The sequence below is a fragment of the Pseudopodoces humilis genome, chromosome 13, assembly GCF_049639895.1.
Source record: "Pseudopodoces humilis isolate 2021_Gansu_Grassland_sample_001 chromosome 13, ASM4963989v1, whole genome shotgun sequence".
Classification (NCBI taxonomy): Eukaryota; Metazoa; Chordata; class Aves; order Passeriformes; family Paridae; genus Pseudopodoces; species Pseudopodoces humilis.
This window is the reverse complement of record NC_142212.1, coordinates 14,192,957-14,216,856: the sequence shown is the minus strand read 5'-3', so window position 1 is coordinate 14,216,856 and position 23,900 is coordinate 14,192,957. Positions and strand designations below refer to the sequence as shown.

Genomic DNA, 23,900 nt, shown 5'->3' with positions numbered 1-23,900 from the left:
GATGTCACAGTGGGATAAATGCTGGCTCTGAGCCAGGACTTTGTAGGTAGGAATCAAACCAAATATTAGGATGATGAGAATTTAATACTGAGGCTCTGGCCCTTACCAATATCACTCAGTTCCAATACAAACAATTTATTGGCCACCCTTCTTTCCCACCATCCCTGTTCTGGACCACTTCTTATCTGGCTTCTGCTTTTCACAGTTTCATGGAACAGCAGATTCAGCTGGCTGGCGTGTTTGGGTCACACCCCTGGTCATACAAGCACAGCACTGCCAAAGGTGCCCTGCAAATGTTGGACTTGAAATTCCTGCCATTGTGATCTCTAAACAAAGAGAGCAGTTGGAGGAGGAAATAAAAGCTAATAAATGCTCCCTTCAGCAGGGTTACAGGTGGGGTGGAAACCACACAGGCTAAAATCCATCTTTACCTAAGACAGCAACAGATTTTGTGGTCATTGCCCCTTGTGAAACCCATCACTGGTAGGGCTCTGCTCAGGGCTGAACCCCCTGCGTGACTGGGAGAGCCAGGGGAGCTGGGCAGCCCTGCCTCAAGGGATGGGGCTGCACATTTTGCCAGCTATCTCTCCATCATCTCCACACTATCATAGGGAGAGGTCTGGGAGAGCAGGGGCTGCCTTTCCCTGGCATTAAACTGGGCTGGGGGTTGCCCCTAGCTGTTAACTGGTCTTGGACCCAGCAGGAGCCAGTCACTCACTCTCACAAAGCACGAATGTAGTGGACACAAGTCCCTGTGCAGCGATTTCGTGGAGTGTTTCAAGAGAGGGGTAAGTTTAACCAGGTTTGGACACAACTTTATTCAATTTAAAAGGAACCAGCACAGGGTATTCAGGCACACAGTGGTATCTCTGTGTAGCTCACTCATGCTTTCCTCATATGCTGCCAAGCCATTTCTTCTTTAAAACCACAGATCATTTTGTGGTTTTCACATTTTTGATCTCCTGCAGCAGGTCAGACATTAGAGTGAGACTGACTAACAATATCATGAAATCTTCAAAATTGATTTTGTTCTCCGACTCCTCATCCAAGGAAGAAATTATTTCCTGGTATTTTGGTTTGTTTTCTTGGCCCTATGGAGGATTTTAAATGGAAAAAAAAAAGCATGAAGTTCCTTTTTTATTGCATCATTAGAAAAAAACAAGACATCTACTTATGTAAATATTAATGTACTTTTTATTTTCCCATTCAGGTTGTTATGTCCACACCCATTTTAGTTTTTCAAAAGTTATCCAAGGAAATTCAAACAGAAATATTATTTCAACCAGAAAGGAGAAAAAACATTCCTCAAAGTTTCTACCAGAATCCAGAATATAACTTTAAAAAGACAGCTAATAGTGACTGAAAATCTGACAATGATGATAGCTGGTAACTGCTAGGGAAAAAAGGGAGCCCTGTGTCTTGGTAAAACTGGGAGGAGGGAACAACCAAGTGACCAACCCTCTTAAATTTAATAATCAAATATATAGAAATACATACTATGAAGGTCTTAGGAACTGTTGATTTTACAGGCATAACTTTAGTACTGCTACTCTTGGTTCTTTTGGGCAATCCTATTGGAATGGATTATTAAAATTCTGTAACATATCTATTATTTATATTTCCTTATGAAAAAAACTTGCTAAATTTCCAGGGTTGTTTTTTAGCTTAATAATTTCCAAAACATCTCAGGACCCCAAGCTTAATTGCTTCCAGTGATATTTTCAATTCTTTTTCAATAAGGTGCCTAGTTTCTAATTTGGTGCCAATTTCCCCTCCCCAACCAGATATGTGATTTTGTTATTTTTGGAAGTAAAGGTATTACCTGTCTCATTTACTTACTGAGCTCTTTTTTATTAGTCCTATATAGCTTTTCCTACCACTTGATGATTTTTTTTTTTTTTTTTTTTTAATTTAGGGAGGGGAAAAAACCCCTGCAGGAAGTTTACAGCCACCAGTGCTACTATGGCAGCTTTTCACCATACCCAGCCAGGTGGGTGAGGCTTTCTGCCCCTCTCTCCCAGGAACCCCATCAGTGACTGCAGTGAGCATGGCTCTGTGGCACAGGGCAGGCTCTCAGTGCGGGCTCAGTGCCCTGGCAAACCACCAAACACCTCATTAAATACCATGGGTTTCTTCTCTTCACAAATCCAGCCTCCTGTCATCATCCAAGGGTTTTAATTTGTTTCGTTGGTTGGTTTGGGTTTTTTTTGCAATTGCCCTGTTTTCTTTAAACAAATTCAAGCAGGCATCATGTGGTTTATTGCTGTGCTCTCCCTTGGCCATGTTAGACACAGGCTCAACATAAAGCAACTAAGTCACAGAATATGTTTGTACCAAATCCCTAAAGTCTCGTTTGGGATTACCCCATGCTTGCTGAGCTGCAGGACAGAGCCTGAGCTGCCATTCCTGCACCCAAAGTGCCCAGCCAGGACTGTCCCAGTGAGAAATCAACGCAGATCCCCTCACCTGTATGAAATGCCAAAACTGGGACTGCAGTAAGCTCTTGGTTTCAGCTTTGCTGAGCTTGTTCTCGGGGTCAGCATAGTTGTTATACACCATAGCTGCTGTAGCAAAAGCCTTTTCAAGGTCTGAGCCTTTTCTTAGAGCTGGAGGGAGGAAAAGTTTGTCCAAAAAAAAAAAAGGAAAAAATAAGGCTTTTGAGATATAATTGAAAGGACTCTGTTAGAACCGTCCTGGGTGGGTGGAGATCTGTGTAGTTTCATTAAAGTTAATGAGACTGAAACTGTTTATACCCACAGAGGATCTGGCCCAGATTTTATTTGGAGTGGGCCAGCAACATGCCTCATATCCCATGCAATTACACCCTGAAGGAAGCTTTCCTTAGGAGCTAGGGCTATGACACAACATGGGGCTTGAGACCCATCTGGTCTATCCTGACCCTAGGCATCCAGTAAGGACCTGCCACACCATGGGGACAGGCCATGGTGACCACCTCCCAGATGCATTTGGACTCCCAGAGAGCTGTATCAGGGAAAACATGGCCCGTTTGGAAGCCTGGCTGTACAGGAATGTCCGTGTCTGAGCGTCAGTGCTGCACTTCAGCATTATGGCATACTTGGGATTTGGGCTGGATTCATTCCCCCCACTCGTGCATGACTCAAAGATTGCACACTCACAAGCCTCTGTCAGCAGAGGTTACACAGAGGATTTGTGTTGTGATTTTTTATGAAAAGGCAAGCACAAGAGATGTGACAACATCCCTTGTCATGGGTCCCTGGGAGCACAGGGACCCATGAGACCCTCTTGACTTACATCAGCTGAGGATCTGCACGGCCTCTGCAAGCCCTGTGACACTGCCAGAACTTTCTGCATGTGGGCTATGAAAGACCTGAACCCCAAAGGGGCAAAGAAGGGCTCCCCTTACCTTTTACTGATGCCAGCTGCTTGGCTATGGGTATGCTGGTGGTGAGAAAGCAGAGAGGCACAATTATCACTCAATAAATTGCGTTGGGTATTTAATTTCTCCATGAATGAGTTTGCTCATTTCTGTTTTATTTAATACCCCAGGAACTCAGACCTTCCCAAGAGACAGTGTCATTCCTTCACAGTGGAAAGGAAACTGGCCTCTACAAGCAGCACAAGAACATCACATAGCTTCTAATCCCTCACCTAAGTGAGTAGCCTGGAGTTGTTACTGAAACTGATTATTAATTTTAAGTGAGGGACATTGCAACACAATGTAATTTCTTCATGAACATGAAAGAGGTCCCAGAGATTTCTCAGTTTTACACCCATTCCCAGGAGAGAGTGGTCTACCACCCCCTCCTCACCAATACTCTCAGTTTGAAGCAGGCACATAGCTTTTATTTCCAGCAGGACTCACATTCATGAGAAGCACCTCCCTGCTTTCAATCAAAACCTAAAACCTGCTTACCTTGTGCTGAATTGCTAGAAACTAATTACAGAGCATGTGACAGAGACAAACACACCCAGATAATGAGTTTCAAGACAAATGGCAGATCACCCAGATGCCCTAACAAAGCGATGACTTACCCCTTGGGCACGCCTTCAGCAGCTGGAGGGTCTTTTTTGGTGGAAGCAGGAGCTGGCTGACTGACCGAGTACTGCTTCATACTTGGAACACTTGCTCTGCAGCCACACATCTCAAGGCCTGGCTGTTTGTGATCTCCAAGCAACGGGAGTAATAGCAAGCAGGTGGATTGAAGCTCTGCCCCGTGGAAGCAGTCTGCTTGTAGCCATGCCTATCAATAATGTAAACACTACCTGGCAATCGTGGAGCCTGTTAAATACACCAGCCTGCAGCAGCCCCTGGAAGGCACTGCTGGGCTGGCAAGTACTGGGGCTTGTACTTTACAGGGGAATTTGACAGAAACAAACTCATAATGGAACCTGGATCCTCTTAGACCTGTGGGGATGTAACTTTTCATCACAAATAACTTTGACACTGCATCCGTTCATTTATACAAATTATAATTTTAATGAGAAACTTTCCCAGTGTGGGATAAAGTAACTTGCCCCAAGCTATAAAGTGAGCTATTCCTACAGCCAGAGTCAGAATCCAAGCATTTCCTCATTCCTGATCCAGCATTTACTCCTAGGTGAGCACACTCCTACTCTAATATTTATTCTATTTCCCCGCCACAGTGGATAGACCCGCTCTGCCTCCGCTTCCAAAGCAGCATCCAGCACGGAGCCTCTGCCGTGGTTCCCGCCCGAGCAGAGAGTGGCTGCTTCCAAAAGCAGCACGGAGCCATATGGCAGAGCAGTCGCACATTAGTGGAACTGGAAGGGCTCCAATGAACTTTGTTATTTATTGGCATGGATATCGCTATTAGAAAACACAGCTTGTCACACCGCCTATCTCCATGCACGGGCTCCTCTCTGCGGATCCTTTGCCTAGAGGTGTCTAGACAGGATAACTTAAAACACCAAGCAGCCACTTTAATTCCATGGTGGTCTGTTAATAGGTAGTGACTTCAACTACCTCACCCAGCTCATGGTTCCTGGTGAAAGGATACAATACTGATGTTAAAACTATCCATGATGAGACTTTATGTAACGGGACACACAAAGGAGACTGCAACAGATGGCCTAGAGAATTAAAATGTTTTCCTCATTTAGTAGAAGCTAAATTACTGAAGGCTAATGAATAAGGATGTTCACCACCTTACCGTTCCTGGATTTTAATTATCTTAAAAAGCATGGGAAAAGAGAACCTTTAATTTTCCATCTAAGAGTGTCATTACTCAAACAATTCAGAGCCTTTTTCTGAGGGGTTTAAGCTGTCTTAGATCTCTAGTGCATTCTTTAGGACAGGCTCATGAATAAAACAGAGCCTGTAATTGCAATGACGAAGCCAAAACACATATAATCAATGCTCATTATTCCATCAATTAACACACTAAAATTAAACAAGAATTCAGGCTTAGTAATCTGCCATCAGCTTAAAAAAAAAAAAGAAAAAAAAGAGAGTCTTGATATCATGTTGAAGTGATAATTCCTTTTCACATCTGTTGAACCATACAATGAGGCATGAAAAGCGTTACATCCCAGTTAATAAGTGAAATGGGGATGTTTGGTCTTAGCGTCCAAGGTAAAAAATGAGAGTGAGAAATAGACTCAGTTGCCTGTTTATCAGTGGCAGGCAGTACTGTGAGCGGGCTGGCAAACCCAGCCCTCTGTGTTTTGGGATCTTTCCACCGTAGATCAGGTTTCAGCTCACAGTTGTTTTAATCTCACCGACTTTTGAGAGCCTAAGCTCTAGAACAGGTGATTTGCTTTGCTGGGGTAGTAGCAAGTTCAAACAAACCCGGGGTTCATTATCCCTCTAGGATACACTAATTAGCGTATGCAGGAGTGTTTGTGCCTGACAGATAAAGGGTAGCATGAGGATAACCCTTGCCTTTGCAGATGATCAGCTTTGAAGACAGTGAGATTTTGGCTGTGTGTGTTGCTCGAGTATTCTGGTCAGCAAGGTGTGTGTGGAGCCAGGCCATCTGCTCTGTAGCTATTTTGGTACACACTATTTATGTTTGAAATATCCAGGTGCCTTTATCGGTCAATTTTTAGCATGTTTCACACGTTAACAATCCTGTCTGCACAAAATACGCAACCTGCCACTTCAAACTGCAAAATCTTTACAGGCAGTTCACTTCAAATAATTGCCACTGCAAAAAGTCACAGCCTCTCTTTCCTTTTGGAATTTTCCCAGAGTTTAACCCTCCTTTTTTAAGGAAATGCTTTTTGCATTTCAAGAAGGCTGATGTTGTGAAATGTGTGTGTGACAGAGCCCTGACTCCCTTAGAGATGACCCTGGGCAGGGGAGGCCAGCCCACAGCGGGCAGGATCCCAGGGACACAGGCACAAGGAAATACCTGGAACAGGAGATACACCTGGCCTCTCAGGCTGCATTTCACCAGGAAACTCTTCAGGAGCTGCAGGAGAAGAGCTGCTAACTTGCACCCAGGCAGGCAATAGCTTGAACTCTTCACCCAGAGAAACTGTGACTGTCCCATTTCTGGAAACATTCAAGGCCAGGTTGTACAGGGCTTGGGAACCAGATGATCTTTAATCCTGAACACACTATTGCCAAGTAATTTTCCCTCTGAGAAATATTTTATTACAGGACATTTAGACTTCAGAAAGGCAGCTGTATTCTTAAAAACCTAAAATCTCATTCATGGGGGACACAACAATAAAAACATAAGAACAGAAACTAAATGCAACAAACAGGATGCCTCCCTGCTAAGGGAGACTATCAAAATGATAATGTCTTCATAGTAAAGATAGATGGCATTGACAAATGATGGGACAATCAGCACCAAATATTAATAGCAAAATACTGCTGATGTTAGATGTTAGCAAAATATTGGTGATGTTAGAGAATTCCAAAAGAAAAAGCTCTTGGGTTTAGCAGAACTAGGGAATAAAAAGAAATCCTAAAAAAGAATATTTAAGTTAGGGAGAGCACAAGCTAAGTAGACCGTCCATTCACATACATAAGGAATTTTGACTCAAATCTATCTTAAAACTAGTGGACAAAGGACTTAATGCTGGTGACATGATATGGCATAATATAAAAATAATTTTTTCATAAATAAATTAAATAATATGTAGCAGTTTTTATTCAGCAGTTCTTTATCTGTCTGTCATATTAACTGTGAAACTCTGAAGATATTGTCAGCAGCGGACTACAGGGAGGTGCAATGCATGTTGATGCCACTGCTTCTTTCATCAGCACATCACACTTTCAGCCAAGATTGATTCAGGGCTACAGCCTGGATTGCTCTTTCAGTTTGAGAGCATATAAAGATTGGAAACAATTAACCTAATTAGGTCAGGCAATCGCAACATGAATTCATGCAACAAGACCATAAACTTTCTCCAAGTCTTAGCCATCACTAAGGCTCTTGTTATGTGTAGCTCGTGGCTACACTGAAGGAGATTTGGTCATCAGGAGAAATATCACACACAAAAACCCCAACCCCATCTAGCCAGGGCAGAGCCCTCTGGGCTGTGTTTGCACCTGAACTCATCCTTGTCTCCTTGATGTACTGGGCAGGAAGTGAATCAGGCTGCAGATCCAGTGGTACCCAAAATTACCCTCCCTGCCCTCTTCAGCACCTTCCCATGGAGGGCATTGATGCTCCACCTCTGCAAAGTGCATCCCCTCCCCAACCAAGAGCAATGGGGGAAACCCCAAACCAGCAGCTGAATGTGCCCCTTCCTTGGCCTCCGAGGCACCTGGAGAGAAGAAAGTCCTGTGCTCTCTCTCCTCACCACACTCACCAGATGTACCTGTCTCTCCCCCATAGCTTCACACTTCATAACGCAAACATGCTCCTAACTTGGGTAGCTGAGAAATGGGCTATAAAGAGAAACACATGGGAAAACAGGAGGGACAGCACACAAGATCAAGGAACATGTTTTTTCTCTCCCAGGCTGACCCAGTTATTCAACTAACTGGCAGAGATACTCACTAATGATGAAGTAGGAAAGCAACAAGGCTGCCAGAAGCAGTTTCACAAAGAATGCTCAAGTTTACTTCGCTATTTGTCTTAAATCCAAGTAACATCAAATACAGTCTTTTTCATCAGTTGCTCCACCCTTGGCTATGCAGTCACCATCCCCAGCTGAAATAAACTTTCAATTTCTCAACAACTGCAAAAGGATGTGATAAGACTCAGATCCAGAGGAAGAAACATTCAAATACATTTTCTTACATAACACAGACAAGTGCATGCATCATTTTTGTTTTCACTTTTGCTGCTGCCATAGTTTATTAATCTGAGAAGGTATAGATGAAGAGATTTTTTTATCTCCTAATTCAGAGTGAAGATTACAGTCCCCAAAGGGTAACAACCAGCTCTACTGTTCTGTACAGCAGTAAGGAGCTGAGGTACCTGTGAAGATCTGGCCAGCTGGGTAAAGCAAGGGCAAGTCTTCCATGAAAACATGTGCCTCTTACACTACGTTTTGCTAACTCTTCCACAAGTTCTGCCCTTCATGAGAAAAACCTTAGACCTAGAGTTACATAAATAGTACCCAAAATACTACATAAGTTTAATTCTGTTCCCAGCCTTGTATTAGAAACTGCCCTTCAGGGGTGTGAACTCCAGAAAACTGCAGTCCTGTGTTCACATGGTTACACAAGAATTTAATCTGGTTTGAAATGCAGGAATAAACAAAAGAAAAACTAATTTCCATCCCTCAGCATTGGACAGTAAAGTTTAGGAATGGGATCCTGCTGATCTGGGAGGAAAAATTAATGAAAAGAAAGCTAGTTGACACAAAAACTTCTTCTAGTGGAGAAGCTTATATATGGGACATTAGTTTGGGATATTCATAATCAATTTATAGAAAGGGAATTCAAAAGAACAACAATAACAAAAAAACCAGTAGAAGCAGGACTATGTGGGAGAGGGTATGAGGAGCAGACATCCCATCACACCCCTTGCCACACACACATTTCAGTTTCTTCTGACTTGCTGATGTCTAAGTTTTTTCCAAACTTAAAAGAAGAAAAACAACCAACCAACAAAAAACCCACCTCTCCCAAACAGACAAACAAACAACCAACCTCAAAAACAAAAAAAAAACACCCAAAGAAACAAACAAACAAACAAAAAAACCCCAAACAAATTAACCAAGAGCCAAAATAACCTTTTTCACTAACCCAGAAAATTGTATTTTGCCCTCATTTGGAATAGGAGTACATTTAGATATTCCAGTTTGTTTTCTCTACAAATCACACATAGCTTTCCAGCAATCCTCAGAACTGGGATGGTTCCACAGTACTGGACTAGTCCTACTGGCAGTGGAAATAGAGGTAAAGAGGCAGGCAGGTATTAAACTGCACACTTTTAATTTTTTAAAAAAGTTTGTGGTACTGACCTTTAATGACAGGTGTCTGCAGAAGTGTCATACTCCACTGTACATTAAAACAATCCCCATAAAAGTGTTGGAAAACAGTAAGAATGTGACCAATAAGGTCAGGCACAGGAATAGTTATTTTTCTTTAATGGTTATCTTTGTTATTTGGCAGTGACATTTCAATATTAACATACTCTGAAAACATGCATTGTATGCAATAACTTTATTAGGGTCAAATAGATATCACAATATAGATTCATCCACTGAGTAGCCATAAATTGGTTACAACAATCATAGAAGAGACTAAGCTGTTTTAAGCTAAGATGCTTTCAACATTACAGCTCATACAATAAGATTATATACTGATACACTTTGATCTAGAAATGCAGATGATCAGTTTTGATTAGTACATTGTGCTTCAGGCTTTCATTTGTGTCAATGCATCCCATATGCTGTAGTGAGGGAGGGCTGAATTTCCCAGGGAGGAATCCAAACAGGCTACAAGTCTGGCTCTTTTAGGATGAGTTCCTCTGAGCCTGGGTTATTTGGTCAATCCAGTTACATTCTCCATTAGCACCAAGCTAGCGCTCAGAGCAGCAACCTAACAGAGGGATATCTAACAATCTTGAAACAGCACGGACAGAAAGGTTTTCTTCTCATTAGAGGGCATAAAGGAATATTTATGCTTTGTAAGGTCACAACAATACGTGCGGTTTTCATGTTGCTGTATCAAGCAACAGGGCGTTTTCACATGATTTTATATACTGATATCTGCACCTCTGTTATCTTAGTTAAATAAATACCTTTGTAAACATATAACACAGTTACTTGGTCCTTATTCTCCACAGCTCACGTTAAAAGATTCACAAAACATCCATAGAAATAGTGATTTATAGAAGGAATACTTAGCTGAGTTAAATGGAATAAACATTGGTCAAGTACCATATATACTACTGAATGCCATTTCAAGGAAAAACAGTTTAGTTACAAAGCATTCAGAACTTGGGTAAGCCATATATTCAACTCTGCAAAATATATAAAAGATGCATACTTCTTTTAAACAGACATTTAACAAAACGTAGTGGCAGAAGTCGAGAAGTTCCATTTACACAGTCCAGACATTTGGTAGTATGAAAATGCTTATCCATGCACTAAATTACAGATGGATGACTCAGTTAACTGAAATAATAGTAAAATCTTCTGAAACAAAAAGGTATAACCAAAACAAATGCTCTGAAGAGTCACAGACAGGCAGTTTTGAAAATTTAGGTGCAATGTTACATGCATGGATATACAGAATAATTTGTAGAAATCATAGTAAAACACTTTTGTTTTTCACCAAAATGCAGAAGGAAATTCAATTATATTATGCATATTAAATACTACAGACTTGAGGCTACAAAAAGCTTCTACCATCTTAACACATACAAAACTACCATAAAGTTATCTCTACAGTACGTACTACAACAGCAACTCCAGGTCACCGGCAAGGAGCACATCCCCTGTGTCTGGCTAGTCAGGGAAAGAAAGGCCAACTCCAGCCAACTGGCCACCTCTCATCTGCCAAAGGAGGTGGGCTTAGACCTTCAATGGACATTAAACACCCTGTTGTAGTATTAATTTATGTAGAACCCTTAAAAATCTGGTGCCACTGAAACTTGAGACCTGTTAAACTCTCTACTTGTGAGGGATGCAAGAGCTTGCGCTGCGTCCTCAATCAAACCCTAAATTTGATTAGCAAAGGAGGTTGGCCCGCTCTGCCCATAGCTCTGGGACTGGCCATATTCACCCACCTGGCCATAGGAGCCTGGCTGGTTGTAGCCACCAGCGGGCCCGTAGCTGTCTTGGTTGTAGCCACCTTGGTTGTAGCCACCAGGCTGCTTCTCCATGGTGTCCGCAGGGTGCCGCTGGCCTGAGGAATGCCAGCCCGTCTCCTTAAACACAAACCAAATGTTGCCTGCCCAGAGGATAAAGTTCAAGTAGCCAAAGACCTGGGTGGGAAGAAGAGGAGCTCGTCACCAGCAGCCACAGTCACACAGCTCAACCTAATGTTATGGACCCTGCACGGTCCTGGGATAAGGCAAAGCTGTTCCCAACCCCTCCTTCCCAAGGACAAGAGGAGCTGGCCTCAAGTTGTGCAAGAGGAGGCTCAGATTGATTATTAGAAAAAAAAAATCTCTTCACTGAAATGATTGTCAAGCACTGGAACAAGCTGCCCAGGGAAGTGGTGGGGTGACCATCTGTGGGGTAAGTGTAGATGTGGCACCTGGGGACATGGTTTAGTGCTGGACTTGGCAGTGCTGGCTTAGTGGTTGGACTCTATAATCTTAAGAGATCTTTTCCAGCCTAAATGATTCTATGATTCTCCCAAAATCTGCTGGAAAATTTTCTCAGCTTTGGAGAAAATTCACAAATTCACCTCCCTTAGCTGTAGCTCACAAAGTGTCTGCTTTGCTTTTTGTCTCCAAAAAAATGCTTGAGTTTTAGACCGAAATTTTTTGTTGTTGTTTGAAAACATAATCTAGTTTAAAGAAATTGTGTAAAGATAAAATTGAAAGAAACTAATTAAAAAGAGAGATCCTAACTGGTCAGGTGGCCCAGAGGGAATTTTTGTGTTTGTTTCCTTAACATGCTGAAGTCAAATTTTATGTTGGTATTTTGAGGCTTTTCAGAGGAATCTGTAAGGCACAAACCTTTCCTTCCTAAAGGAGCACACAGACCCCTTTGCAAAAGAGCTGCAGTGAGTAAATTAAAAGCAGAGCGGCAATCAATGCACTTGAACAGACACTGCCTTTTCCCCATCCCAACCCTGCGTACTCATCCTGCTGCTGCTCCATGGCAGAGCTGCTGTGAGTCACAGCCTGCCTTTTCCTGAACTTCCAATTAAATCATGTCAGCTACCTGGTTTACACCAGTCAGTTTAGGTCAATACATGGGTAAGAGATGAAAATACATTGCAAGGTAAGGGTGAACAGCAGCAATCAAAGTCACTTACAACCGAAGTGTTGAGGCTGGACATAACAGGGCTGCGAACAGGCAAGCATTTGTTGGACTGCTGTTTGCAGGCAGACATCAGCAGCAGCACTTCATCAGGGTCGGTGGCAACCTTTACATCTGACAGTCCTTTAGCCCAAGCAGATGAGCTCACTAGCCACAAGAATGAGAAGACCACTGTCACAATGAAATCCTAAAAGACAAATTAGTTAGAAGCATTATACTGGTGTGTCCATTGGAAAGGAAAAAAATATTAAAAATCACCAGAAAACTGAAAGCTTGTGTCAGAGGAGAGAAATACCAAGAGTTTATTACTTAGTGGAAGGTTTTGTTACTGTCATCACCCATAGAGATAATTTTCAGAAGTGCTTGACATGTCTAATGGGGTGGAGCCCTTTGGCTGACATTTGCACCTCTGGCCTTGAGGCAAGATTCCCACAAACATGTGGCTGGTACCCAGGATGCTGAGTTGCCTTGAAAATGTGGCTATTCACAGTACCAGGCTGATGCACAGGGAGGAATTACAAAATACACATGCCTGTAAAGAAGCTGAGCTCTCCTGAGGGCTGCATCTTGCCCTGGGTACTCCTACAGTCAGGGTGGGTTTCCAATAGGAAGTGTTTCTGTCTTAGGGAAAACCTGAAATTGGCTAATTCTCAGGTACCAGATGAGGAATTTTCTCACCAGCCACAGGTAAGGCCAAATGTCCCTGCTGCATAAGCCAAGCAGACACTAATTACCATGAGTGACCAAGTAAACAGCAAGACTTGCCAAGCAGAGATGCCTCCCTGGCCCTGGGAGCACTAGTTCCTAATTCCCATCCATGTGAAAAGAGGGGAGAAGGTGGGGTGGTCCCTCCAGGTTCCAGCAGCTCTGCTCTGATCCACTCTGCTCACTTTCCCCTCGAAAGACTCTCAGGAGCATGCACAGGCATAAACTTCTCCTTGTCTTAGCCAGAACAAGTGGCCAAGTGACACTGTTGTTGTGTGGGTTTGGGGGGAAAGGAGGGAGGAGGTGTGATTTTTCAAGCTTTCTTGTGTCTTGCTAAAACAGAAGAGCCTTTCTGCTGTCATATTTCATCCCATCTGTCAGCCCACAACAGATGGCAGAGGTGCCAAAGTCTAACATACCACTAACTGCATCGCTGCGTCTTGATATCCCACCTCCCATGGGGCTGCTTCCCCTTCCCCCTTGCAAAATAAAGGTGTGTGCGGAAAGAAGGGAAAACACTCATTAAGAACCCAGCATTTCAGGTTGATTCTCAAAGAAATAAGCAACCCCTAGGAAACACCATTCTCATCTACAAGCACACCTGACATTTGGGGAAGGAGCTCTCCGTGGCACCACAGGGGTGGAGGGCGCGAGCCTCCGTCACGCCGGAAGAGGCACCAGCCGATAAAGCCGCCGCACAAGCGAGCCATGAACAAAGGATGTCTCCACTGACGCAGATGGGCTTAAATTAACTGTGCTTGGATGCTTTCCCAAAGGATACATCCTTCTCTTTTAACAATTTGTTTTCGGCAGGCCTATGTCTGCCACCGAGCTCTGAGTTCCTCTGACCTCCTTCATGCTGTCCACATGGGCTCTCTTGAAGAGCGTGAAGCCCAGGAGCTGACAACTCCCTTAACACCCGAAGGGACTCCGTGTGGGAAGAGGCATATAGCCCATAGTAATTTTTCTTCTCAGGGAGATTTCCAGCAAAAGAAATTATTGTATCTCATATGCCTTAGCAGTGAATGAGAAACAGATTCCTAGAGGCAACAGTTCAATTGCAAACATTTCCTAAAAATTCCAGCTGGTAGAAACACAAGGTGTCTGCTGAGCTGTGGATGATGATGGGAGATGCTCTTTATTTGCTGTGAGGTTTGACATGCTATCAACCCAGATGCCAAGCCCTCCTGCAGTTTCAGACTGACACAAGAGATGGGGACACAGCAGAGTTTTGGGGAATGTATTTTCCAAATGACAAGCAACTCTCTCAAGGCCACCACACTTGGAGCAAACAAAATCCAGCTCTGTAATCAGTGCACTGGTGTTCCAATTAAAGACATGCTTAACAGCAGGTAGAAATTTGATGCAAACAGAGACAAACTGACTAAAACTAATGCAACACAGGAGATCAAAACTTGCTAAAAAGAGAGAAATTTTAAAAGCGAGAGAAATTCTTGAAGCAGGTGACAGCAGCAGGGGTACACACCAGCTGTTGAGCTTACAGGCTCTGACCCCATGTTGGTGAGGCCCATTGCACAAATAATTGCATCTGCAGGAGCAGTCTGACTGCTGGTATAGCCCATGTCCCGGGCTGGAAGCCCTTCTAGAACATCCCAAGGCACTGTGCCCTTGAGGGGATGGCCCTCAATTTCATGTTATTTCTCAGGTTTTGTCTTCCCCATCACACCCCATGCTCCAGCCTTCTCCCGACTTCCTCTGCTCCCCTGTGCCAGGGTGTTCACAAAGTCTTAAACCTGCTGCAAGCTCCCCTACACTTCAGAGCAGGTCAGAGCCTTGGGGAAAGGGTTCTTACTCTTCGGGTGCCAGGATCAGCTCTTGTATAGAGGAACTCCCATAAACCATAAAGTCTGGCTGGGTGCAGGAAACACACCCAGCCAGAAGTGAAAGATGGCACAGTGGGACTCAAAGAGGGAACTGTGCAGCCTGTCCACTAGCTGGCCAACAGCTGGCCAAGGAGACAGGACAGAAAAGCTAATGGAACACTGGGATTTCTTCAGTAGGTGTTGTCATCAAGGCTACATGGCCAGACTCAGGCTCTCGGAGTACTTTTTCTTTCTCTGTGCAATGCAAGGAGCAAAATGTATGTTTCTATGACTAGAGAGAACTTGCATCTTCCTATTTATTTTGAATCTTTGTGAACCTTTAGCTTTGGCTGGAACTTGAACCTCTCTTGTTTTCAAGTGGGTTTGCATTTCTGGCTCTGGCTCTGTGAACATTTTCACAGCTCTGGGTGGAACAGAGTTACAAGATAATGACATGCTGAAAATAAAAGTGAATTTCAAGCTAAGCTGTTCTGTGGCTTAATGTCTATCTGGGGAATTTCTCCTTGGTAATTAAGGCCAGAGTGCCTGCATACTAAAACAAATCTTGCATTTCAATGTTTAATATCCCTACAGCATGGGTGAGTATTTTTTTCCTTCGGAACAAAGTAATTTTTTTGTAGTTGCTCTCTTAAAGTGGTGTCTACAGATCTCTTCAGTGTGTATTGTTGTACGATTACACTATACTCCTAATTGCCAAGTTTCTCTCTCAGATCGCAGCTGAGATACTTTGCTGTGCCTACAGATGCCTTTGGGAAAGAAGGAAAATAGGAACATGTAAAGAAAGGCAAAAATCAAAATTTAAAATACTCTGAGGATACAAGGAGGGACTTTTTCAGATCCTGAAGTATGCGGGAAAAAAGAAATAAAATTCTTGCTGCCTTTTTCAAGCTGAAACTTGTTATTAATGAGTTTGCCAAAAATGCCTACTTGGAACAATTTTATATATTATACATTTTAGAATAGAACTGTGAATGCCTTTTCTTTCCATAATAATTGAAATATTTCTCCTTGCTAACAAGCTACTTACTGGCTTTTGCAAAATGCCCCTCTTTGAAAGGGGCATTACAGTCACTTAAGCGTCCTGAGCACAGTTTTGGATTGCCCAGTGTCTGGCACAACCTCACCCAACCAAGAGCCTCTGTAGAAGCTGCTCATTCACTCAGAAAGGGGACGTGTTTCATCTGCTCCAAGCTGGTCAGTGGCTTCATCAACCCCTGAAGGCTGTGACACACATGTCCCTGTGTGCCCTCTGCGCCCTGCTCCCCCTCCCAGCCAAGCCTGGCAGGATGGTTTTGGGCTGTCATGGCTGGAAACAGGCAAAACCTCAGCTCTGGCCTGGCCAGAGTGCTCCTGGCATCCCTCCTCCCTCACAGAGCAGCAGATGATGCCTTGTAACTGGCTTCCATGCAGGGCTCGTGCTACAAAAGCTTTCCATTCGCAAAAGCTCTCTCACGCATTTACAGCCCCCAAGGGAGCAGCCCCTCAAATGCTGAGGTCCAGAAACCCTCCTAGTGCCTGTCTAGCATTGCCAACAGGTTTCATGGCCAGCCATGCAGCAGAAGAGGGAGATTTCTTTACCCAGCAGAGGCAAACCACTCAGAGGATTTGCTTTCACAGTGATAACCATCCTAAAAATTCAAGAACTACCCCAGCAAGAGCCACAGCCCTGGTCCCAGCCGGGAAAGCGGCCAACAGCAGATTGCCGCAGGCAGCAAACGCCTTCCTACAGTGGCATTTTAGCTCTTTTTTGGTTTGAACGAGGTCCCACCCCAGATTTTCTGCCGAATGAAGCTTTGAAAGAATTACATCCTTCTTGCAATAGTTTAAGGCCTTGCAAGCCTGCTTCTGGCAGGGAAGTGCAGAGCCTTTTGGGAGGCACCAGCATGTACAGCAAGGTCACCCTGGCTTGTGCTTTAAAAGGAGATGACAAGAGCAGGCTGAAACAGCTCTTTGAAATGCAAAGAAATATTCAGGTTCTTCCTAATTTCATTTTTCAACTGCAAAGAATCCAGTCTTTGTTTTTATAGATGGCTCTTTATTTTAGACAACTGGACACTGGTGAGGAAGGACAACATGTTTAATCAAAGAAGCATCCAAAGAGCAGACCAGGGTGTACTTAACTCATTTGATCTGCAACATATGTAAAGAACCAAATGCCTTTTTGCATAATGTGATTATTCATGGGATTCCAGATGCAAAGGAAAGATCTCATCTTCTTAAGATATAAGCATCTTTATGCACCACAAGAATGAGATTATCAAGTAATCACTATAAAAATGAAATATATCTTTTCAGGGCTATGTCAGTCACTTTTCTTGGCTGAATAATTTTATGCTTTTATATTAATTGACTGGAATATTAATAAAGTGATTTACATTTATACATGAATGCATGTGGTTTCTCATGGCCAAGCTATAACTTCTCAGAGAAAAACCTGAAGGCACATAGGGCTGTCAGCATGTGGATTTTAAATAGAGCGCATATGGGGCAAAGAAACCATAGGAAAAGTAAGAAGTCTGAGTGATGGGGACTGATACCCATTGACTGTGACTATTCTTTCTTTTCTGAGAGACATATGGAAGCATCCCATCCCTGATCCCCGAAAATTTCAGCACAGCTGGGTTGGTTACTCTCTACTTGCAAGAAGCTCCAAATGTATAGACCTGAAGCAGAGCACCAACACAGGTGCCTGGGCTGGCAGTCCCAGGGTGCAGCTCCTCTCCAGGTATGTGGTGTTAAACAAGTGGAAACCAGCTTAGATTAGTTTGGTCTGAGAGATGGGGATGTACTGAAAACTGGAGGCATTTTATACATCACATCCTTTAAAATCTAAGTCACCACCTCCAATTAATTTCTTTTAAAAGTTTCTGGCTCTTGAGCACTAATCAGTCACTTGAGAAGCCGCCTTGCCCTCATTGTACCCACCAAGGTGAGACCCCAGCTCCTCACTGCACACGTGCACCGTGGGAGTTTGCAATGGAATGAAAATCACAGCTGTGGTTTGCAGAGCTCAGAAACACATGACAGGTTTCTATGAGGTACTGAATCCCTGGTAACCTGCTCCTTGTTCCTTCAGAAACTGGGAATCCAAGGTCCTCTCTTAGGTTCATCTATCTGTAGGAACCCCCTCGGATGATCCCTCAAGGGAGCCAGCAAGGGAAGCAGAGGGTGCATAGTGCAAGATCTCACTGCTGCTCCCTCTGTGGGAGTGGATAAGTAACACAACCAGGGCCCTGTGCGACCAAAACAAAGATTTTTATCCCCAAAACCTGACAAACAACATTAGCAACAGAAATGGTTTACTGCATAGTGAATAAACACACCACTGCCATCCAAACAGACAGGGAAGGAGTTAACTGCTTCTCCCACTGGAAATATTTCCTTGCTATCATGCCTCACTCCACACTGAATGCTAAAATATTTTTCCACAGTTAAAGTGATGCTTCACTGAGATCTCAGCACATCCAGCTCATATCCCTGTATCTGTATAAACAAAGTAAACTTGAAACATTTGTGACTGAAGTTTTCCCTGCAAGTTTCTTGTGACTTAATGGTCATTAAATTCCTAATAATCGTATCTTCTGCACCCAGTCAGGCTTCTGCAATTTGGCAATGTATTGACAGTGTTCTGTCTGTGACTGCCTGTGCAGGGACCTTTTGAAAAAATATTATAAAATTTCAAGCAAAAGGGGTTTTTTCCTCTCTCAGCTTCTCCTGTCATACTCATTTTTCAAATCCTGAAAATTTGTCAGGAGAAAAGGCAGCTCTGAGAGAGTGCTGCTTAAAGGCAGATGTCATCCCAGACTGAAAAAATATGAAGCCAAGAGGAAATACAAGGCTTAAAACAGGAATGGTTTTAACTATGAAATTGTGATCAGTCACTGCAGCAGAAGCAAGGATGGATGAAACTATCATCTTCAAAGTCTTCACTATGAGAGAAAACTGGTAGTCTGGATAAGATGCCTGATGCACTGATCCTGCCTGGTGATGAAACAGAGCAAGGGCTGCCTTGTCTGCTGCACCAACACGTGCTGCACCACAGATTTCTGCAGCACTTTTCTTTGGAAGTAACAATCTCAGGGATGAGACATACTCACACATCTGATCTGATACACGTCAGTTCCGAGCAGCATCTGCCTGGAGCTGGAGGACACACTGCCTGCCTCCCTCACAGAGTGTGTGACATCCTGTAGGTGAGCACTGCAGCCCTGAGAAACTGGTTTTCACTCCGAGTTTTCTTTTTCCTTGACCACTGAATCCCTCCTGGCTCCAGCTGCCAGCTTTTCCTCTCTCTGGGGCTCTGCATTTTCCCTACAACTCCACTGCACAGAGGAACTCAACACCTGTCCTCAGCCAGGCTGTGGTGCTGCAATCATTGCATTGGACAGTGTCCAGGGAAACCAGCAAGGATGTGCTCCAGGCAGAAAAGGTTCTTTTTTGCTAAAAATACCAAATACAACAGAGCATGTAGTGCACAGGAGCTGCAGGAGCATTTGGCTGGGGAAGATGGGACTCGTCTCCTGTCAGGCATAACCTGACCATAACCCTCAGCCATTCCCAGAACCACTCACCAGTAAGACAAACTCAAAAGCATCTTTATATTCTGAAAAAATAAGGCCATATAGAATTGGATTAAATACTGGGAAAATACAAACAGAGGCTTTGGTAACAGACACTGGTTAAATTTAACCTGTAGATTCAATTACAATCCATTACACAGAACAAATTAAGTCAGTGTGACATTAATGATGTAGCGGATTGTGCTATGCATCCTGTGACAGACACGACTGCAGCAGCAGTTTCAGGGAAGTCCTGGACAAAGGCAAGACATGGCCACATCATCATGTGACATATTAATACTATCGTTTCTCTTTCCTTTTTCTATTGCTACAGTGGAAAATGTGGTTGGTCAAAAACAAGAATCCTTTTCCGTAAGAAAATTAAGATGGAAGAATTCTGTAACAAATCCTTTCATGAGATAGTTTGAAATGAGATCTTACTTGATACCAAGAAGAAGCAAGATACCCTTTATTTTGCCTGTTCTTTGTCTCCTCTGTGAGGATTTCCTTACATTTCCTCAAGGTCCCAACGTGCTGGTTTGGCACAGGCTGGTTTTTGGTACTGGGAGAGGGCCACAGATTTGGTTTCTGTGAGAAGCTGCTGGAAGCTTCCACCATGTCCAACAGAGCCAGTCTCTGTTGGTTCTGAAGATGGACATGCTGCTGGCCCAGTCAGAGAGGTTGGTAATGCCTCTGTGATGGCATTTAAGAAGAAAATCAAAACTTGTATGGGCAGTTTTTCCAGGAGTGGCGAGGCACCACTGCCAGGGCCATCTCGGTGCGGCCCGCGGCGAGCTGTGCCTGCCTGGCCGCCCCTGGGCAGCCCCACCACGAGCAGAAGGGCAGGGCCGGCAGCGGCTTCCCCTTCCCAGCACCCGGCACGAGGAGAGGCGTTAAACAGCGCCGGGGCCGCGGTGGCCGCCACTGCCCGCGCCACGGCGGCGGGGCCGCCTGGCCTGCTGCGGAAGCGTGGCGAGCGATTCCCCGACGCCGAACCAAGGCCAGACCAACTCCTCGGTGCTGTGGGACCTTGCAAGAACCTTTGAATTAGTGGAACTTGATGGCAATGGTACCCACAAGCAGCGGTTTTCTTCCAGTCAGACAGGAGGAGGATGTGAGGAGGTGTGAGGGAAAACAACATGGCGGCACCAAGGTCACTGGAAAAGAAAGAGGGGGAGGAGGCGCTCCAAGTGTCGGAGCCGAGATTCCTCTGCAGGCCGTGGGGAGGATCACGGTGAAACAAACTGTCCCCTCGGAATGCAGGAAGTCCACGGGGGATGCAGAGATGCACTCGCAGCCCGTGGGAAAAGCGCTCAGGCTGGAGCGGGTGGATGGCAGAGAAAGCTGAGATCCAGTGGAGCCCCGAACAGAGACAGAGGCCCTGCTCCCAGAGATAGAGAGACAGAGGGCCTCTGCTCCAAACTAGAGCAGCCCATCCTTCGAGGACTGCACCCCATGGACAAGTGACCCACACCAGAGCAGTTTTGGGAAGACTGTTTGCCCGTGGGAGGGACTCGTGGAATAGGAGAAAAAAGTCTCCTCTCCCTGAGCGAACAGAAGATCTTGAGTGACAAACTGACCAAAACTCCCATGTCCTGTCTCCCTGAGCTGTCAGTGGCTGCAGGAAAAAGAGTGTTTTAAGGGCTTATTTTACTTCTTATTTGAATTATTATCCTCCTCTCACTCTGTTAATGATAAATTTATACCTTTAAATTTGAGCTCATTTTGCCCTCAGAGTGTTTTTCTCCCAATCCTTATCTCCACTCATGAACCCTACATTAATTACTTTTCTTTTTTTCCCTCTCCTCTGTCCAACTGTAGCAGAAGAGGGTAAGTAAATGACTCTTGTGGGTGCCTGGCATTTGGCCTGTATCAAACCATGACACCAAAGAAACCCCAAATGAAGTGGATTCATTTCCTTTGATATGGAAAGAGAACTTTTTTGGTAAAAGTTCATCAGTTTTGAATTATGCAAACTCAAAAGAATAGTTCACATCTCCCTGTAGCAGGAAAATCTTTCCCTCAAACCCCCAAGATGCGAAGTTTACCTTCCTCCAGTTTAATCTTTTGCTGGCTGTTATTGTAGTTACTTCCTTTAATAGATTCAGCTTTTCTGCACTGGTGATTTATTTTTCTTCCCATTATATGTTTCTGATATTCTTTACTGGTGGCTTTTAGCCACTTAAGTTTCAGCAAAATGTCTGGTTTCTGTCTTTCATAAATTTTAGAATTTTCTGAAATCCAGAGCTAACTTTTTCCTTACATGGGTCCTTGATAAACTCCACCCACCTTCACACCAAGACTTCAGAGAAGTATTTTCTTTTCCTTAGTAACCTTCTCCTTGCAGTCATGAAGAAGAGGGTTGTCCATGAAAGGGAGACTGTGCTGCAACTCTACAGCCCACAGATACAGAGACCTGACCCAAATTCAGGGGAGGGTCAGCACCCAGTGTTTGGCTGCCCAGCAAGACCATGGAGTGCATCATGGGCCAAAATGTACTGACAGGCAACAGACAACTGGACCAAAACAGCCCTCACTGGCTTTACAGTCTCAATTTATGAGCAAATATATGCACAGCAGCACTTGCTTTTTATCACAAGCCTTCAGGAATCAGTAAAAATAAAAATAAAAGCATAAACAGACACAGTTTGATGGGTGCAGACAATGATAACTGGAAAGCTCATAAACCAGTGTGGAGAACCATGCTGGGAGCTCAGTGTCATGCTAGGAATACAGCCATAGCATTCTTCAAAGCAAAATAATTTGGCTTAACCCTGCATTAATTAGCAATAAGCAATCTCCCGGGCTAGGCTTTGATCAGGGGCATGGCTTCATCTGTCTGCTAGGACAATGCTTAAGATCTCCTCTTCCCTTTTTTCCCCACCAATAAAGCTCTACTATCACAGACATAGGGCTGAGATGCCAATCCTGCTACATGTTCATCATTTGTGTGATCATCCTCTGGGCAGCAGGAGAGAAGCACAGAATTTCACAAGTATACATAGGACTAAACTTCTCCTGCATACAGCCTCCATTACCTTTGTTGTTAAAATATTAAATCACCATTAAGATAAAAAACAGGTGAATGCAGAGATGTTTTGGGCAGCAGGACACCTCGATCTCCCAGACCATGCCAAAACCTCAACAACTGAAAAAGCAAGAGCTGAAGACCTATGCCTGAAAACACTGCAAATGCTGTAAACACTTACAATTAAAGGCCCTCTGTTGTTTTCACGGTACTTGTTCTGGAAGAAGATATAAACCACGGTGGCAGCCAGCGAGTAGAGGAAGGCGAAGACCGCGATGGTGACGAAGAACTCGGCTGAAGAGGAGAAGTCCCCTATCAAGGCGAGTGTTTCCCGGCGCTTGCCTTCACAAGTGGGAGCCTCAAAATTCACTTGATGCAACCTGGAAAACATCCCATAGAGCAGCAGGTGAAGTACAGAAAATGGAAACTGTCATCTGAATAAAGATGAATACATTTGCTCTGTTTCATTCCTGATGCACCTTGACCCCTGTGAATAACTGGCACCTGTGGGTAGTGCTCCTCAGAACCCTGTGAGTGCCAAGGTGAGACTGAGCACATGAACACATCTTTTAATTAATCCCAGAGAAAAGTTTATATTCCAGTGGTTTGGTACAACCCTCCCTCTCCTCTCTGGGGTTTTGCCATGGCAACAACTGAAAAAGGATAACATGAGAAACAATTTGATTCTCAAATTCTTACAATCCAGGCAGAAGAAAACAGGTCTTATCCTCAGTACTAAGCCCATAGGATATCCATGTTTGGATGTTCACAAATTCCTTGCATAAAATTGTCTAATGTAGAGCTACCTGTGCTGTTAGCCCACAGGGCTGCAGGCTACATAGTGCTTCTACATTACAGGCTTTTAAAATCAAGCTGCAGCAGAAATACACAACTTGGATCAAAGAAAAAGTCTGCATGCACTGGTTTAAGCAACCTAAGTCCTAACTTGATATTCACATAGTGTTTATCAGTGACTGAGCTGATAAACTCAGTCACATCTAAACAGATTAATAGTTCTGTCTGGAAGCTCCAGCAAGAGACTTTTTTCTGTAATAATTTTAATTTCTGACACAGAAAAAGAAAGAGGACACATGGAGGGGTCATTTTGGCAGGTCCTGTTGTACGGCCCAGATTCTCATCACTGGAGATGTGGAGCCCAATGAGGGATCATGTTGTTCTGCTCCACACAGGGTGAGTGGAGGGGACGAAGCCAGCAGCAATTAAAAAACTGATGATCTGGTGCTGAGAAAGGATTAGGCCTTCTGGGAGACATTCCTCTGCTCAATGGCAATTAATGTGTGCAACAGCAAGCCAATGGCAGCATCAGCAGCCATAACTGTATTTGGCTAAATAAAAAGTTAATTCCCCAGAGGAAAACAAAGTACCCACAAAAGAAATCACAGAAGACGG

The 23,900-nt window shown here is 44.0% G+C and overlaps 2 protein-coding genes across 5 annotated transcripts in view; both read right to left on the bottom strand.

Moving 5' to 3' along the window:
- Positions 1-659: 659 nt before the first annotated feature.
- SNTN (sentan, cilia apical structure protein) lies at positions 660-4,181 on the bottom strand. Its single transcript, XM_005522017.3, has 4 exons — positions 4,015-4,181; positions 3,386-3,420; positions 2,467-2,606; positions 660-1,091 (listed from the first exon to the last, which is right to left on the bottom strand). Exons 1-4 carry the CDS (start codon positions 4,122-4,124, stop codon positions 933-935), a joined length of 444 nt encoding a protein of 147 aa, XP_005522074.3. The 5' UTR covers positions 4,125-4,181; the 3' UTR covers positions 660-932.
- A 5,381-nt stretch (positions 4,182-9,562) lies between these two features.
- Positions 9,563-23,900, bottom strand: part of SYNPR (synaptoporin) — a 99,708-nt gene continuing 85,370 nt past the window's right edge. For all 4 annotated transcript variants that reach the window (XM_005522018.3, XM_014251786.2, XM_014251784.2 and 1 more), the window contains 3 exons: positions 22,672-22,870; positions 12,350-12,541; positions 9,563-11,345 (listed from right to left, as the gene is read on the bottom strand). In XM_005522018.3, the coding sequence (XP_005522075.1) occupies positions 11,079-11,345; positions 12,350-12,541; positions 22,672-22,870 (658 nt within the window). In that variant the 3' untranslated portion in view covers positions 9,563-11,078. The remainder of the gene's footprint in view (positions 11,346-12,349; positions 12,542-22,671; positions 22,871-23,900) is intronic.